Here is a 14,588-nt window from a genome sequence, read left to right on the forward strand (position 1 = left end):
CCATAATACTCTAATATATGCATCTTACTAACTTGCCAGTGGCGTAATAAAGTCAGAGTGAAAGGCATTTAAATGATTCATCAGGTTTCTCACGATCTCATTACTAAGAGATCTCTGAGCTGGGTGTCTGCTTTCTGTCTGCGCAGGTGGTTCAGGAGACTGACAACGTGGTCTTCTGTCTGGAGTGTGCCCTGCGCTATGTGGAGAAGCACAAGTCCTGCAGAGGCCTTAAGATGATGTACCGATACGATGAGGTGAGCTGCTGCCATCTTCTCTCAGCTGGGGTTCAGTTCCCTCTCTGTCCAGACGGGGGAGACATCAGCTAGGTTTACAGGGCACTGCTCCAGGAAGCAGATAATTCAGCATGAACACTGTACATGTACTGTAATTCCTGCTGTGTGTGAATAAGTTACACATGAAAGTCCATTTTTAACCTTTTTTACTTTTCCATTCAGGAGCAAATCAACAGTTTGGTGAACCAGGTGTGTGGCCGGGCCATGTTAAAGAATGGAAGCGGTGGCGGCGGTGGTGGTGGCGGCGGCGGTGGAGGAGGAGGAGTTGTCGTCAGTAGAGGAGGTGGGGACCCCTGCCACGGCTTAAGCCCCCCCAAAGCATCCCCGGCTAAGCGAGGCCCGCGAAAGCGCGCTACCGTGGAGGTGTCCCTGGCACGCCTGTCCTCCAGCCACATACCCAAGGCCGCTGCTGTGTCCTGAGGGGGACGCCTCGACATGACCGCCTGGTGCGCTGTGCCCACGTCCTGCCCCGACCCTCCCGAACTCCCCCGTTTTTTCTTTTGTTGTTTTTTTTTAAACATTGAGCAGGGTCACTATCAATCCCTCCTCCACCATCCAATATTTAAGATCGATTGTTTTTGAGCTTTGAAGATCCCCTCACCTGACCTCAGTCCCCCCTCCAAAAAATCTTCACCTCCCCCCTTAGTACGACAGGCTTGTTTATAAAAAAAAAAAGGAAAAGGAAAAAAAAGAAAAGAAAGATGTCTTTTTTGCACTAGTGTGAAAGAAGAATTTGTTTTTATTCTGGATGATTTTAGACTCCCCCCCACGTCCCTCATGAAGTCGTCCTTTTACAACATTACAAGCATTAAGTGTAACGTTCACAAGAAGACTCGAGGGGCCCTGTTATACCCTTTACCTCCATCACACATCCTCCCTTAACTGAAATGGGTTACATTTGTTACCTTCTTCTTGCATCACTTGTTCCTGCCCTCATCTCGCCCCTGAGACTGAACCCGATTCCCCTCTCATCACGCGTCACTCAGCTGTGAACATGGGACAAATGAAAAGGCGGCCTTTTGTTTTTCTCCCCAGTTTTTTGAAATGAAAATGACATCAAGTAGTTACCCAAAGTTTCTCTCTGTCCTTGGTTTAAGGAAGAGGAGTCCTTTTTTATTGATTTTATTCTTTCTCGATGCAGCTCCTGCATTGTATTTGTTTGTTTGTTTTAAAAAGGCGGGGGTGGTGACGCGAGGTAAAAACTTGAAAGACAGACGATGTTGGTTTATTGTTGGTTGGCTATGTTTTTACAAGTTCTATTTTGAATTTTAGCTTTGTTTTTGCTAGGTTTTTTTTTTTTTTTGCAAGAAGTCTTCTGTGTATTATTTTTTTTTTGTCATTGTGGATGTTTCTGTTCGTTGGTGGATGTGAGAGGGGGCAGAGCTACAGCTGCTCGACCTGTGAAAGGTCATCGCTCGCCTCACTTCCTGGTAGTATGGAGGGATCCCTCCTTCGCTAGCAAGTGAAAACCGTGCCTGAAACTTAGCGAGGAGATCCATTTTATTGGTGCTGTTGGTTATAATTACTGTATAACAACACAAAAAATTAAAAAATCTGGGGGTTAGCGCCTGCTATCAGCTAACAGCTAGCTCGCGCGCCCCCACCCCACAGGGCAGAAAGGCTTTCAGGCTTTTCTGGTTCTAGATGTGCAATCGTGTTAACATTCCATTCTTCCAGTCCTCTTGTTTCATCTGTACCAGTAAACATTAATTATATTATTATATTATTATTATTATTTTGTGTTTTTTACTTCTGTTGATCTGATGTGTTATCTCAAGTAGAGCCACTAGTCAAAGAGTGTAAAATGTGAAATATCAAATCCAAGTTTTTTTGTTTGTTTTTTTTAAATTGTTCTTTTTGTTTTTTTTGGCTTTTGCATTTTTTTCCCTTTTCCAGATATATTATGAGTGATTTTTAGAGAGAGGAAAAAGTCCAACACAAACAAAACATCAACTTTTTTTGTACATAATCCTGTAAATTTCTTTAAATACTTGAGCCTTTTTCTGGGGTTAAGGAAGAAAGAAAGGAAGGAAGGAATAGAGAAGAGAGAGAAGAGTTCCAGAGGAGAGTGCTTGATGAAGAAAAAGCCTTACATTTCCCTTTCTTCATCCGTGTGAGTATGACGCTTACAGGGTTGCTCTGGTAAACGTGTATAAAAATTTTAAGTGCTGCTTATATCACTAAGAAAGAAGATATTGAGTAGCCAACGACTGCCCCCCCCAACCTAGTTTTGTTTGTTTAGCTTTACTTTTTTAAAGAAAAGGGAAAAAAAAAGAGATGTTCACAAAAAAATGGGTTTTTACATTTTCATTACTGAAAATTCAACAAAAATGTAGTAGCTACTCATGTTGCACTGAGCTTGCCAGTGGTGACTGTCAAGGAAAAATCCTATAATCCAGTTTGTTGGTTGTCGTCCCTCGCAGAAGACTGAACTGTTTTAGGACTATTTAATGAAATACCAAGTCGGGTGTTTTCAACATAATAAAAAGTGGTTGTCAAGTTTTTATGGCCTTACAATATATTTTATTCTGATGGGATTTTTTTGTTTGTTTTTCAGTTCTCTTTTTTTGTTTGTTCGTTTCTTCCATTTTCTACAGTATAAACTACTTGCTCACGGTGGGGTCTCTGGTGACTTAATTTATTAGTGCCGCATCTCGGCCTTTCCCTCCACTCGGAAAGAGAGTCTCATGTTGGTTATATTGACAGTTTTTTACTTTTGCAGTTTGTACTTAAGGTTTAATAAAAACTTACCGACAATTCACTGTCACTTCTTTCCAACCTGCTTTGTGTCTCTTTTTGTGCGCTTTTGACTCGACTGCATGAAGAAGCAGCTTCATAATGCAGATTTATCAGGTGGAGTTTGAGTATTTTGGCGACATAAAGGGCGATTTTTATCCAAATTCCTTTTGTCGATCACCTCTAGTGGTACCTGGTCTACAGCTGAAATAAATTCAGAAGGACAGAAAATGAATCGGCGACTGTTTTGGCAATCACTTCAGGCATTTTAAAAGAATCAAGACATCACCCACCCAAGTAAAGTACATGTGTGGGAAACACTGTTATACATTTAACAGGTTACATGTATTAGGAGTTGGTCTAGGTGCCTTGCAGGCGACCCCTGTTGTAGACTAATCAAGTTACTAACCAATAATCAAAATAATTGACAGTTGCCTAATTTAGCCACGATCATCTGCGCGACCACAGACCTTACTGTAAAGGTAATGTAACAATCACAAGAAAAACTCTTTTTGAACTATTTAAATGCCTTTATTGTCATGTTAGACCTTCTAAAAAAAACAAAAACTCAGCCAGGTTCTCTAAACTCCTTTATCCTCGTTCCTCTTCAGGGAGTGCATGTGTGTGAGAGTGTTTATTGTTGTGTGTGTGCTGTTCATCTTAAAAAAACCTTGTTTAAGGTCTAAAATGGCCATGCCGTGTAAATATTGGCATTTTAACAGGACAAAGAGTGCCTTGGAGTTTTTCTTTTGGGTTTTTATTTAGTAGAACATTGTTCCAATTAAAACTTGATGCTGAAGCCTGTAGATCTGTGACATTTTTGGAAAATAGCACTAGGTGTTTTTCATGTTTTAATGCTGTGAGCACTCAACAAACTCCCAAGGATCTTTTTCCTGTATGGATCTTAAAGCAGAAATCCTGGCATTTCAAACCCCAGGCAAATGAACCCCAAACTATCTGCACTGCTAGACAGATACCTATAGAGGTAAGTGAGGAAATTCACTATAATACAAATAAAAAGGCTGTACCGTGACATGATCCACTTCCATGGTGAACAGCAGCAGGTGTGGGACGTGCTCTCATGTTCATTCAGCACAAAGCTTAACACTCTTTTCACACGTTGTACATGCAGCCTGTTGGAGGACCCTGTAGTTCTTGGTAACCTTAATTAAAGTGCACCGGAGTGATTGTCACACATCGACATGAGCAGTTTACTTTTCACAATGAACCAACACGTGCACTCTCAGCCTTGAAATGCCATTTACTCTCACACAACACTAGTATTGCTTTTCCTCATGTTTCAGTCAGAAAACATTAAACTGTAATAATGAATGTTTACATAGTAAAATATTATCCCCCCAAGAGAAAACCACTGTATTTCATAGACGTTTTCCTCTCCTGCAGAACGCTCTGTCCATCTATACATTCCCTCAGCGTGTCCGCTTTCCATGCGTAAAGAGCTCGGGCCGGGCTGTAAATCAACAGTGAGCGCACAGGGGCTGTTAACATGCTCAAACCCTGAATCCTGCTCACATTTCATTCTTTAACATGCTCCTGAAATGCTTAGATGAAAATTAAACAATGCTGGGGGAGAAACATTTATTACCAACAAGTCATAAACTGTAGGCAGGGGAAAAGAAAGGAAGGAGTAATGCTGTCACATCGCACAAATGTCAACATTTCTGTACAAAAAAAATCTGGATACAGTTAAACCTTCTGGGTCTTGTCCAGTGCATAGCACACAGTCCAAACAGGGATTTGGTCCTTGTTCAAAAAGAGAAGTTCACCCAAATATTATTGGTCAAAGGAATGGCAATGGGGAACTCTCCTGTGTGTTTGTGTGTGTGTGTGTCCGTGTGTGTGTCTGTTAAACCACTGATATCCAGGTACCTGAACTCCACCAGTCTGTCGGCTGTACAGTACTATGTGGTATATAACACTGCCAGTTAGTAACCATGTTAACAAAGCCAATGGCACTAAAGTATCATCTAATAGATAGTTTACGTTGAAACACTGCAGAATCTAGCTCATAAACCAGCTAAAGAAATGCAACAAGCTTCGTGGGTTCAGCTTATCAATTAAAGGTCCAGTGTGTAGGATTTAGCAGCATCCAGGTGTAATGTTGCAGATTACAACCAACTCAATACACCTCGCCTCACCTCTCGTGCATTCAAAAAATGCAAAGGGCCCTCTGCTGAGCCAGTTTTGGTTTGTCCATCCAGGGCTACTATAGAAACATGGTGGACTCCAAGGAAGAGCTCCCCATGTAGATATTAAAGGTAGTTATACACAAATTAAAACATAATTATCAAAATTATATTCAATTTCTGCCAATAGATTCCCCTTAATCCTACACAATGGACCTTGAAATCAAGAAAAACTCATCCATGTGCCCCTTGCAGATAATTATTTAGCGTTTGCAATCAGCATTACTATGGATCCAACAACAGTTCTTGCAAGACCCTTGCAAAGACGTTTTAAATGTAATTTTGGTGGCTTCAAGAATTAAAAACAATATTTCACTTTCTTTCACCTCTATTACATTGGGTTTGTAAAACACATTTCTGACGATGATATGTCCTGTCGTGGCCTTAATTTGGGTGATAAAATACAGTCCAAAGAATATTACTTTCAGTGACGAAAACATGATTTCACTTGTGTGGCCTGCGATACAAAACAACACCATATATTTATTATTCTGCTAAAGTTTCAACACTATGTTGCAAACATATTGTATATTCATGCTCAACAAGTGTTAGCACGGAGCATGAACTGAAAAAGGGACCCATGGATGATTTTAGTGTCTATGTCTGTTTCAGTTATCAGTAACAGGCCTCTCCTGGTCTCAACATGCACAAACACAGGTACATGTTAAGCCATTCGATATTAGTATGCTAAAGGGAACTCAAACCTATTTTACAGGGATCAATTAGAATTAATAAACTCACATCAGTGGTCTTTTAAGGCAAGGTAATGTGGCAGTTAGTGCAACCTCAGTGATTTTCTCTCATGTGTTTTGAATGGGATTTGAGAAGGAAGCCAATATTGTTGTATATCTGAGTTTGATTCACAGCTCTGTGTGTGTTTGTGTTGCGTGTTTGTGTTTAAATCCAGTCCGTCCCTCCTCAAACCTTCGGCCTGCTCTCATCACAGTCTTTGCTGGTCTGGTCCTCTCGGTCCACCAACGCCGTATCGGGATGCACCTCCTCCTCGTCCAGGGCCACCACAACAGGGGGCCTTCTCCTCCTTCCCCCTCCACCTGTTCCTCCGACACCCCCACCTCCTCCTCCTCCTCCTCCTCCTTGCTCTGTCTCCTCGTCCTCGTCCTCCTCATCCTCCTCCCCGGCCTCCGTGTCCTGGCTGGCTGAGTCGGTGCAGGTGGATGAAAGGGAAGAAAGCTTGTGGCGTAGCTCAGCCTGGGTGGGAACCTGGAGACTGATCTCTGTGGTGAAGGACTCCACATCTGGACCTGGGAGACAAGAGGAGTCACTTAGATAGATTCAGACTAAAAACCAGTATAGGAAGGGGGTTAAAGGGGAATTCCGGTCTTTTTAAACCTAAGCCTCATGTTTACATATTTTGGAGCCAAAATGAATGAAAGGTACAAAACGTTTTGGAACTGGTCCAGCAGACTGCCTCAACAGAGTGCAATGTAATCCTTGTGGGCAACTTTACTGTCAAAATATGCCCACTTTAAGGTTGCTGGATGTAGGATTTTGTGGCATCTAGCAGTGAGCAACATGCGGGACTCCATGGAAGAGGACCCGCTCCCTCTGTAGATATAAAAGGCTCATTTGAAGATAACAAAAATGCTACGGACTGGACCTTTGAAGTGCTTGTTTTTGCCTTTGACAGGCTCATATTGTTTTTCTAAGTGCCTGTTAACAATATGGAGTCGATCCCTACAGAGACAGACCTTTTGATTTTGGTTTAACCAAAGTATAAAGAGAAAAAAGCTGCTATTTTGCTCTCGCCAAATCCACCAGACTTCTTTTACAAAACCGAAACTTTAACATCCTTCATCCGAGGTTGACAGAAATTAAATAAAACTCTCAAAAATTGTCCTTGTTAGTCTTTGTAACAATCGCCAACTCTGGTTTGGTCGACAGAAACCCTTCATTCACTGTGCTCGATGGTTAATATTCTGGTTCAACATGCCGTTTTCCCCTCCATCTTCTCTGATATCCAGTCTCTCTCACCTCTCTCCTGATATTTTCACATCTAACACGGTGAGTTAAGGATTTATTTCAACCAAACCAGAGTTGGTGATTGTTGGAAGAGTGGAAAGATGAACCAAGATGGTTTACACACCAAAATACTGAAACATGGGGCCCAGGTTTAGTAATACCAGAATTCCCCTTCAAGTAATGCTGCAGTGGTACCATCAGGACCACTCAACTCTGGCTTGAAATTGATGGCCGCCCTCCTTACAGCGTTAGTACAGGTCATTGGGGAATTGAACCATTTTCTCTTAAAAACAACTCTATTATTTATTATCCATTATTTACTTCTTAGATAGCTACAAATAAAAGGAGGGCACTGCTCTAGTTGTGGGAACGACTTCCTAGGTTTTGTTTATTTATGCAGTCTTGCAAGGATTTGGGCGAGTTCAGCTGCCGACAGACGTACGAACTGTAGCAGAGATTTTATTGCATCAAATTATTTTTAGTTGGAGACGAGCTGTCAGTCAGATGCTGTAGGTTGTTCACTGTGACATCTCCCAGGCAGATGTGGACAGATGGTGTTTGTGCATCGTGCCTAAACACTTCTTGTCAATCTTTCGAGGCACATATTTCTGCCTTAGTGAGTTCTTCGATATGGATCAGCTGTAGGAAGTTATTTAACTTCAGTAATTGACTGCCTTATGAGTTTTTATAGTTTGAAAGAAATAAGTTAGATACCTACCCGTGACAGGCGAAGCAGCACTGTTGTCCTCTCCCCCAGAGTGCAGAAACACATCCAGGGCTTCGTGGTCAGACATGTCCATCAGATCCATCTGCTCCAGCATGTCCACGTTCACCTCCATGGACGACATGCTTCCTATTGGCTCTGGACACGACACGGGAAAGCGAGATATTAGCCTCACACAGGAATGAATCATTAAAAGGGCAGCAGCAGCAAGGGGCTGAGTCCAGGAAGAGAGGCGCTTTGACGTTTTTTGTTTTGATCCAAAATTTGCAGAGCAGAAGCAAATGGGCACATTCAAGCTGGATGGCATTTGAAATGGGTAAGCCTGTGTAGGGACAGTTTGTTTACTGTACGATCCAAAGCATTACAACAAATAATGGACTGGCAGTGGGAAGCTGCATATGAAGGTGACAAGCAACATCTATAGTATCATAAAGGATGGGTTCCCAAGTTTATTTTAACGCTCGCATGCCCATGTGTACACTGAAAGAGTACATGGTAGAGTCGTCCTATCATAGTGACAATCAGCTCAGCTAAAGCTAACGTGAAGCTTCAGCAGTCTGTAATAGTCAGACAACAGCCAACAGAGTGGGTTGTTCTTCTATTTTCGTGCAGCATCCCCTCTTTATGTTTGTGTAATATTGTGCTTTACTGTCACATCCAAAACATGTCGTTAAATGGCTAAACAATTATTTTAAAGTTACAAACAGTAACCACTATGGTAGTACAAACAAACAAACTTCCCCGCCGTTTTCTAAATTTACTCCCACTATCCATGGAAGTGATGACCCAGTGGATTAGCTTTATATACATAGCTTTAATATTTAGTATGAAGGGACACTCGTAGTGAACGATATCTCTTTCAATGTAAATATTGGCATGTGAGCACTGTTTTTAAAAAAAACTAGAAAAACACACGAGCCTGTCCTTTGAGCGGACAGATCTCAGTGGCTCAGTGTCAAAGAGCTTCCTGAAAGAGAATTCAAATGTGCATATCCACTTTACAGCAGCTGAACTGATTGGGATTAACAGTAAGAAGTGAATAATGCCAATCCTCATGGTACCCACATGTATATTTCAGGGCTGTAAAATTTAATTAAAGATTGACCTGGTCAAATGATGACATATTTTTTTTAACATGCTTATTAACACGGTTTACCAAAAAAATAAAATAAAATAAAAATAGGAGAATCAACACTTAACCAATCGCTTTTTTGTGTTGGTTTATTAAACAGTACAAAACAAAATAATTAGAAACCCTTACACAGCAGCTAGCTAACATGCTAACTCCTACAGTCCTGGATTCACCGCCTTGCAGGAGTACAATCCCCCCTCCCCTCGGTTAGCTGTCACGATGTGCTGCATGCTCCACAAACAGCCAATCAGTGCACTGTGGGGATGGATGAGCGAGTGAATGAATGGGTTTCTGAAGCAGGGTGGGTGGGGGGCAGAGTTGCGAGCACGAGAGGAAGAAGGGAGATGATTGGTCGGCGCACAGCGGTGAGAGAAGATGCCATTGGCTACCGTACCTCAAGGAAATGAGGAGAGCAGAGGAGGGCGGCACAGGGAGGGAGAGCAGAAGAGTGAAGAAAGAGAGAAAGAAGGGGAATGTTATTTCCTGTGGAGGCCGCCCCAAAAGTCTCCCCGTCCTTCTAGTAGCTACACAAATACAAAAAAGATCACACACACAGATGAGTGTCATATTCTGAGATCACTCAACTTTGGCAAGTCATCTGCATGAACGTTACACAAACTGACTGTGATGTATAAACACAAACCTGGATGAACTGAATGCCTACACACACAAAAAAATGGTGATGTATTATTTAAACGTACACACTCCTCCACACACATTTTATTCACTGTTCCACTAACATAAACATTCATCTCTTTCTCTGTGCGTTTCCTGTGACACATCTTAGAGAAACTCTCACGCTCACTAATGACTTCTCAGTATGCACCCATTTCCATATCTCGCTGTCAGCTCCGCAATTACCGCCACATAGCAGCTATTCTGCCTCATATGACTTAGTACGGAGGATTCAGTTTTTGGCCCCAAATGGACTTGTCTCTTAAGCACATGAACAAAATAAACAAACTTGCACACACACATACACACACACACACTCGCAGATACACTTGAACCAACAGTACGGCTAGGTTGTGAAAGCCTTGGTCGAGAAAGCGCTGCGTTGAGAACATCAGTTCCATGTGACTGCATCCAACATGTTCTTCTTTTAGCCCCGCTGTGACCTTGCCTAAAAGGTTCCCCCTGCTGGGAAGGACTTGTTTTTGCCTGCAGTGAGATTGCAAATAGGGTGTGTGTGTGTGTGTGTGTGTGAAATAGAGTGTGTGTATAAGACCCTTGAGACCTTCTTTTGATGGCTCAGTGGCTTATAACATCCGCAGCCCTTCCTCTCGTTTTCTTGACTATATCCTTGCAGTTCATTCTCTCTCTCTCTCTCGCTCTCTATCTTGCTCTTCAGTGGCGCCGCCCTGCTGTGGGGATTTGTAGCTGCGTTAGGGATAATGAGCCACATTGTGCTTTATTCTATCAAGCTTTCATTCTGTCGCGTGATTTCTCAGATGCGTTTCACCAGATTTACGATGCGAGCCTCCTCTGTAACTGATTACAGATATTCCTATAGCAATTATGGCTGGTTTATTCTAATTCATTTCTGTCGAGCGGCCCACATGCTTGCCTTTGTGCTGTGAATAACATCATTTCGAGTGTGAAGGCTAAATGTAAACATCTAGTCTGTTCTGTATTTTACCATGAATGAATGCAGGCTGCGCAGCATTCTGAATAGTCCTTCGATAATGAGCTGTGAAGATTTCATTCTGCACCTCAAACCTGGCGTCGGTGATTGTTTTTGTCATGGAAAACACTGCGTGAAAAAAAACAAAAAACTCTCATGTCCTCTCCCTCTCCCTCTCCTTAAGTCTCTTTCCTTTCGCTCCATCTCTCCTCCTTCCTAACTGCTCCACAATCCTCTCTAATAAGCCACTTCAAGAGGATTAAGGGAGCAGGACAGATGAGGAAAAGAGGAAGAAAAATCACGTTACAAACTCTGGGCCGGGAGAGTCCAATCCATCTTTGAGTGCAGGGTGCAGATCTCATGCAGCCCCTCGTTTCAGCACATCCTTTGGGTATTTTGGCACAGGCAGTAATATATGGGGTAAACTGCAGCAGGATTCTATTACAATCCCAGTGGAAGACTACATTTGTACGGTGCTGTGGCATTTTTCAAAGTAATGGCTCTACTTGTGTGTTTAGCGACGGGCACTCAGAGCGTGGAGCCTCGCTGCAGAAAGCTATTACGGCTCAATCTTGTGATATGCAGTCGAAGTGTGAAGGTTTCGGCTGATGCTATCGGGGCGCTCGAATTAATTCATTTGAATGCTGGATGGTTTGCATTCACCCTCGGATTAGTTACAGACGCCACAACCTAAACCTCAACACTTTCCCTGTTCCCTCGCAGGCCTCGGACCAAAAGAAATGTTATATTTCAAGCTGTTTAAATATGTTCAAAGAGCGTTACTGTGATCTGTGTAGAGCTCCTGACCTCAGCGCTCATCCTTCTCACCTCTCCTCTCAGCGATCTGCAGGTAGCCAGTGGACAGGTACTGCTCCATGTCTTGCTGAAATGCTTCCTCAAAGAACTTCTGCCTCTCTTTCAGCTTGACCTGAGGGGTCGGGAGTCCTCCCTGCTCTGCCCCGGGGACCCTCTGTGCATGCTCCGCGTCCAGCTCCACTAGGAAAAACAAAGAGAGAAGAAAGTTTGTAAAGTTGGAGGTTCTGAAAACATGGAAAACTAGAAGGACCTGCCGAATACTGCAGTTTGAGAAGCATATGGACACTTAGTAATATAAGAAATACAGAAAGGATGGTGAAAGCATCGCCTCTTTTTTGAATACAGTTAAAACCAACTCCTGTACAATTTTCTATGACCAAAATGATTTGATCTGAAATTAATAAGTGCTGTGAAACAGAACTGCGGATAATGTTTGCTGAAGCAGAACAATGTCTCCACAGCATTAACATTCAGTGATTCTGTCTTCTCTGTGGAGCACAGGATGGACCAAACACCATCACTGAAGTCTCACACACGGATCCCCCTCTTCTGCAGTCTCTTCATGAAATCGACTCGTCTCTCTTCTGCCGTCTGTATCCTCAGTCGTGAGGGGGGGGGGTCATCAATGCTGTCTAGGAAAACGACTGCCTGCTATGTTTGTTGTGTTCTTTCTCAAATGTAAAGATTACACGGTCATTCATTCATTAGTCCATGCTGAACAGTGATGCTTAAAGGTGCCCTGGCCTTGACAATGTATTTACTGGGCTCTGATTGGTCCGCGCAATACTCAAGGGCAGATATGATGGGTCTGAACTGTGCACTTGGCCCTGTTCTGGCTGGCGGTTTAAGACATCTGGGAAGTGTGTGTGGACCGGGCGGTAGAGGGAGGAGCATATTGAAGAGACGGGGTGATAGAAAGCATGACCCTGCGGATAGAGAAACACTGTGTGTGTGTGTGTGTGTGTGAGCACAGCTGCAGCCTGGAGTCTGTGTCTCTTTAGTTTTCTTGTCTCCCTCTGATAGATGGCAGCATTATGTAAGGCCAGTCATGAGTCTAACTCCTGTGGCAGAAGCCAGGCCACAACATATTAAATGTCTGACGTATGTGAGCGAGATGTGAGCGTAGATGCTGCTAGCATCTGTAACGCTGACTGCACTCAGAGCTGGGGAGCTCAGAGCTCTCCTATTGTTGATCTGATTGGTTAAAATCAGCCAGTATTGGCTGTGATAGACAGATTGTTCATCCAATCACCTGACAAGATTTCTTCGAAAGTGCCTGCCTTTTTCCAAACAGCTTCCAGCGGCATTTTCCCAGATGGATTTGTGAAACAAACCATCTGGCCCGTCCGGTTAGCACAAAACGCGGCGCACAAAACAACGGACCATTCAAACTTCACGGCGAGCAATTAGCATCTGAGAAAGGAATGGAGGGGATTCTATGTAGGAGATATGACCTGAACCAATTAAATGCTGTGTGGTCTTGATGCCAACACAGAGTGTGAAGTGGTCAATTAAAACTGTGTGTTGTGAAGTGTCAAAAGGTGCACTAATGACAATACTTGTATACAATACTACACTGCAATACAATAACCTGTACTTCCTCCTCTTTTTTCTCCTTTCCACTGAACCGTTTCTCTCCTGCGCAAGTCTGGCTTCAGAATTTAATTAAAATCAAACTGCGTTTCCTTACTTGATGATAAAAACAACGGTGAAAGCTTGTCAGCGTGCAGACAGCAACCTGACAAACAGAGCCAAAGATGCTGGCAGACTGATAGAGGACAGAGTCACAGAGTCACACACACACACGGAGGTCAGTGATTGGTCAGCGGTCTGGTGTGATTTGAACATTACCTCCATACGACTGTTTTGTGCTGCCCGTCTTACACGGCTCTGCACCATTCTCTGCCTCTCTTCTGTGTTCACCAGCCCCTCAAAATCAATACACTGGCTTTCGGGAGTGTTAACTCTACTGCAGGATCAGAGTGGGCACTCTTACACAGACCAGAATCCTGATAAAATAGGCTGGGCCCTGCAGGAGCTCGCAGCAGATGGACACACACACACACACACACACACACGCTCACACAAAGAAGGGAACAATGAGGTCCCACCAGAGCTCGCCTCATGATAAACATCAAACCAAGAGCCCTTGGAGACGGGGGGGAAAGAAAAGCTCTTTCTGTGTGTTATTCCTCACTCAGTGCCCAATTTATCTCCTCTATCTGACTGCCCCTCTCTCTCTCTTTTTTTTTTACATCACTCCCTCATCTTTCCCTCCTGACTCTGTCCTTACCCTCTCTGTTGGCTGGCTGGTGTGTGTGTGTGGATGTCTTGTAGAGACTGCTCTATTAGATTAGGGGGCCTCAGGGAAGCTTTGTTCAGATTGTCAAGCATTGTGTGGGGTTAGATGGAGAGGGAGCGAGGGAGAGAGAGGCCAGTGTGTTTAGCTATAATTAGGGTCTGCGGACAGACAGCATTAATGATAGAGCTAGATCATGCCTCTTTATCTCTCTGTCTCTAATCAAATTCTCAATCCATCATTAGCCCGAGACGTCGATTTATTTAGACCATCTATGTAGCTGCTGAGTGCACTGCCCATCTGTGTGTCTGCCAGTCTCCATGCCTAAATATGTCCTTCCTTTCTCCGTCAAACCTATATACAAACCAAGAAGTCGCTTCCTAAATGATTTAAATATGAACAATAAAACGTTGGTTTCAAATTTACCTTGAAAGCCTCTTAACCTAAACAAAGCATTAAGCATTTCCCTCAGCTGATTGTCATTTTCTGCCTTTACTGATGATCTTTTTTTAATCTCTCCAGGCTCAGACATAAAACCTCCGTCGCATACGTTTCTCTTCTTATGCTATATCCTTTTCTTTCTAATCTCTCCTTCCTTCTTTTGGTCTTTTCTTCATCATCTTCTACCAGACAACCATATCCTGCTGTGCACGTTTCTGTAGCTACAGGGGACTATTTTTAGCCCACGCTCATATTTAGCCCGCAGGATTAAGTTTGCGCTGATGACTTTTAGTGCGAGAGTCATTAAGTCCGACAAACTCCATCCTCGCAGGCCAC

The 14,588-nt window shown here is 43.2% G+C and overlaps 2 protein-coding genes across 5 annotated transcripts in view; one reads left to right on the forward strand and one right to left on the reverse strand.

Annotated features, from left to right (window-relative positions):
- jarid2b (jumonji and AT-rich interaction domain containing 2b) overlaps nucleotides 1-3,075 on the forward strand; it is a 109,063-nt gene extending 105,988 nt beyond the window's left edge. The window contains exons 17-18 of the mRNA XM_084380235.1: nucleotides 147-254; nucleotides 456-3,075. Of these exons, the coding sequence (XP_084236361.1) occupies nucleotides 147-254; nucleotides 456-713 (366 nt within the window). The 3' untranslated portion in view covers nucleotides 714-3,075. The remainder of the gene's footprint in view (nucleotides 1-146; nucleotides 255-455) is intronic.
- A 1,195-nt stretch (nucleotides 3,076-4,270) lies between these two features.
- The window catches only part of dtnbp1b (dystrobrevin binding protein 1b), a 32,462-nt gene continuing 22,144 nt past the window's right edge, over nucleotides 4,271-14,588 (reverse strand). For 3 of the 4 annotated variants that reach the window (XM_084380237.1, XM_084380239.1, XM_084380236.1), the window contains exons 2-4: nucleotides 11,525-11,692; nucleotides 7,935-8,078; nucleotides 4,271-6,498 (exon numbers count right to left, since the gene is read on the reverse strand). In XM_084380237.1, coding sequence (XP_084236363.1) covers nucleotides 6,155-6,498; nucleotides 7,935-8,078; nucleotides 11,525-11,692 — 656 coding nt within the window. In that variant the 3' untranslated portion in view covers nucleotides 4,271-6,154. The remainder of the gene's footprint in view (nucleotides 6,499-7,934; nucleotides 8,079-11,524; nucleotides 11,693-14,588) is intronic. The other variant, XM_084380238.1, reaches the window with a different exon arrangement.

Source organism: Pagrus pagrus (assembly GCF_965226575.1).
Source record: "Pagrus pagrus genome assembly, chromosome: 17".
Classification (NCBI taxonomy): Eukaryota; Metazoa; Chordata; class Actinopteri; order Spariformes; family Sparidae; genus Pagrus; species Pagrus pagrus.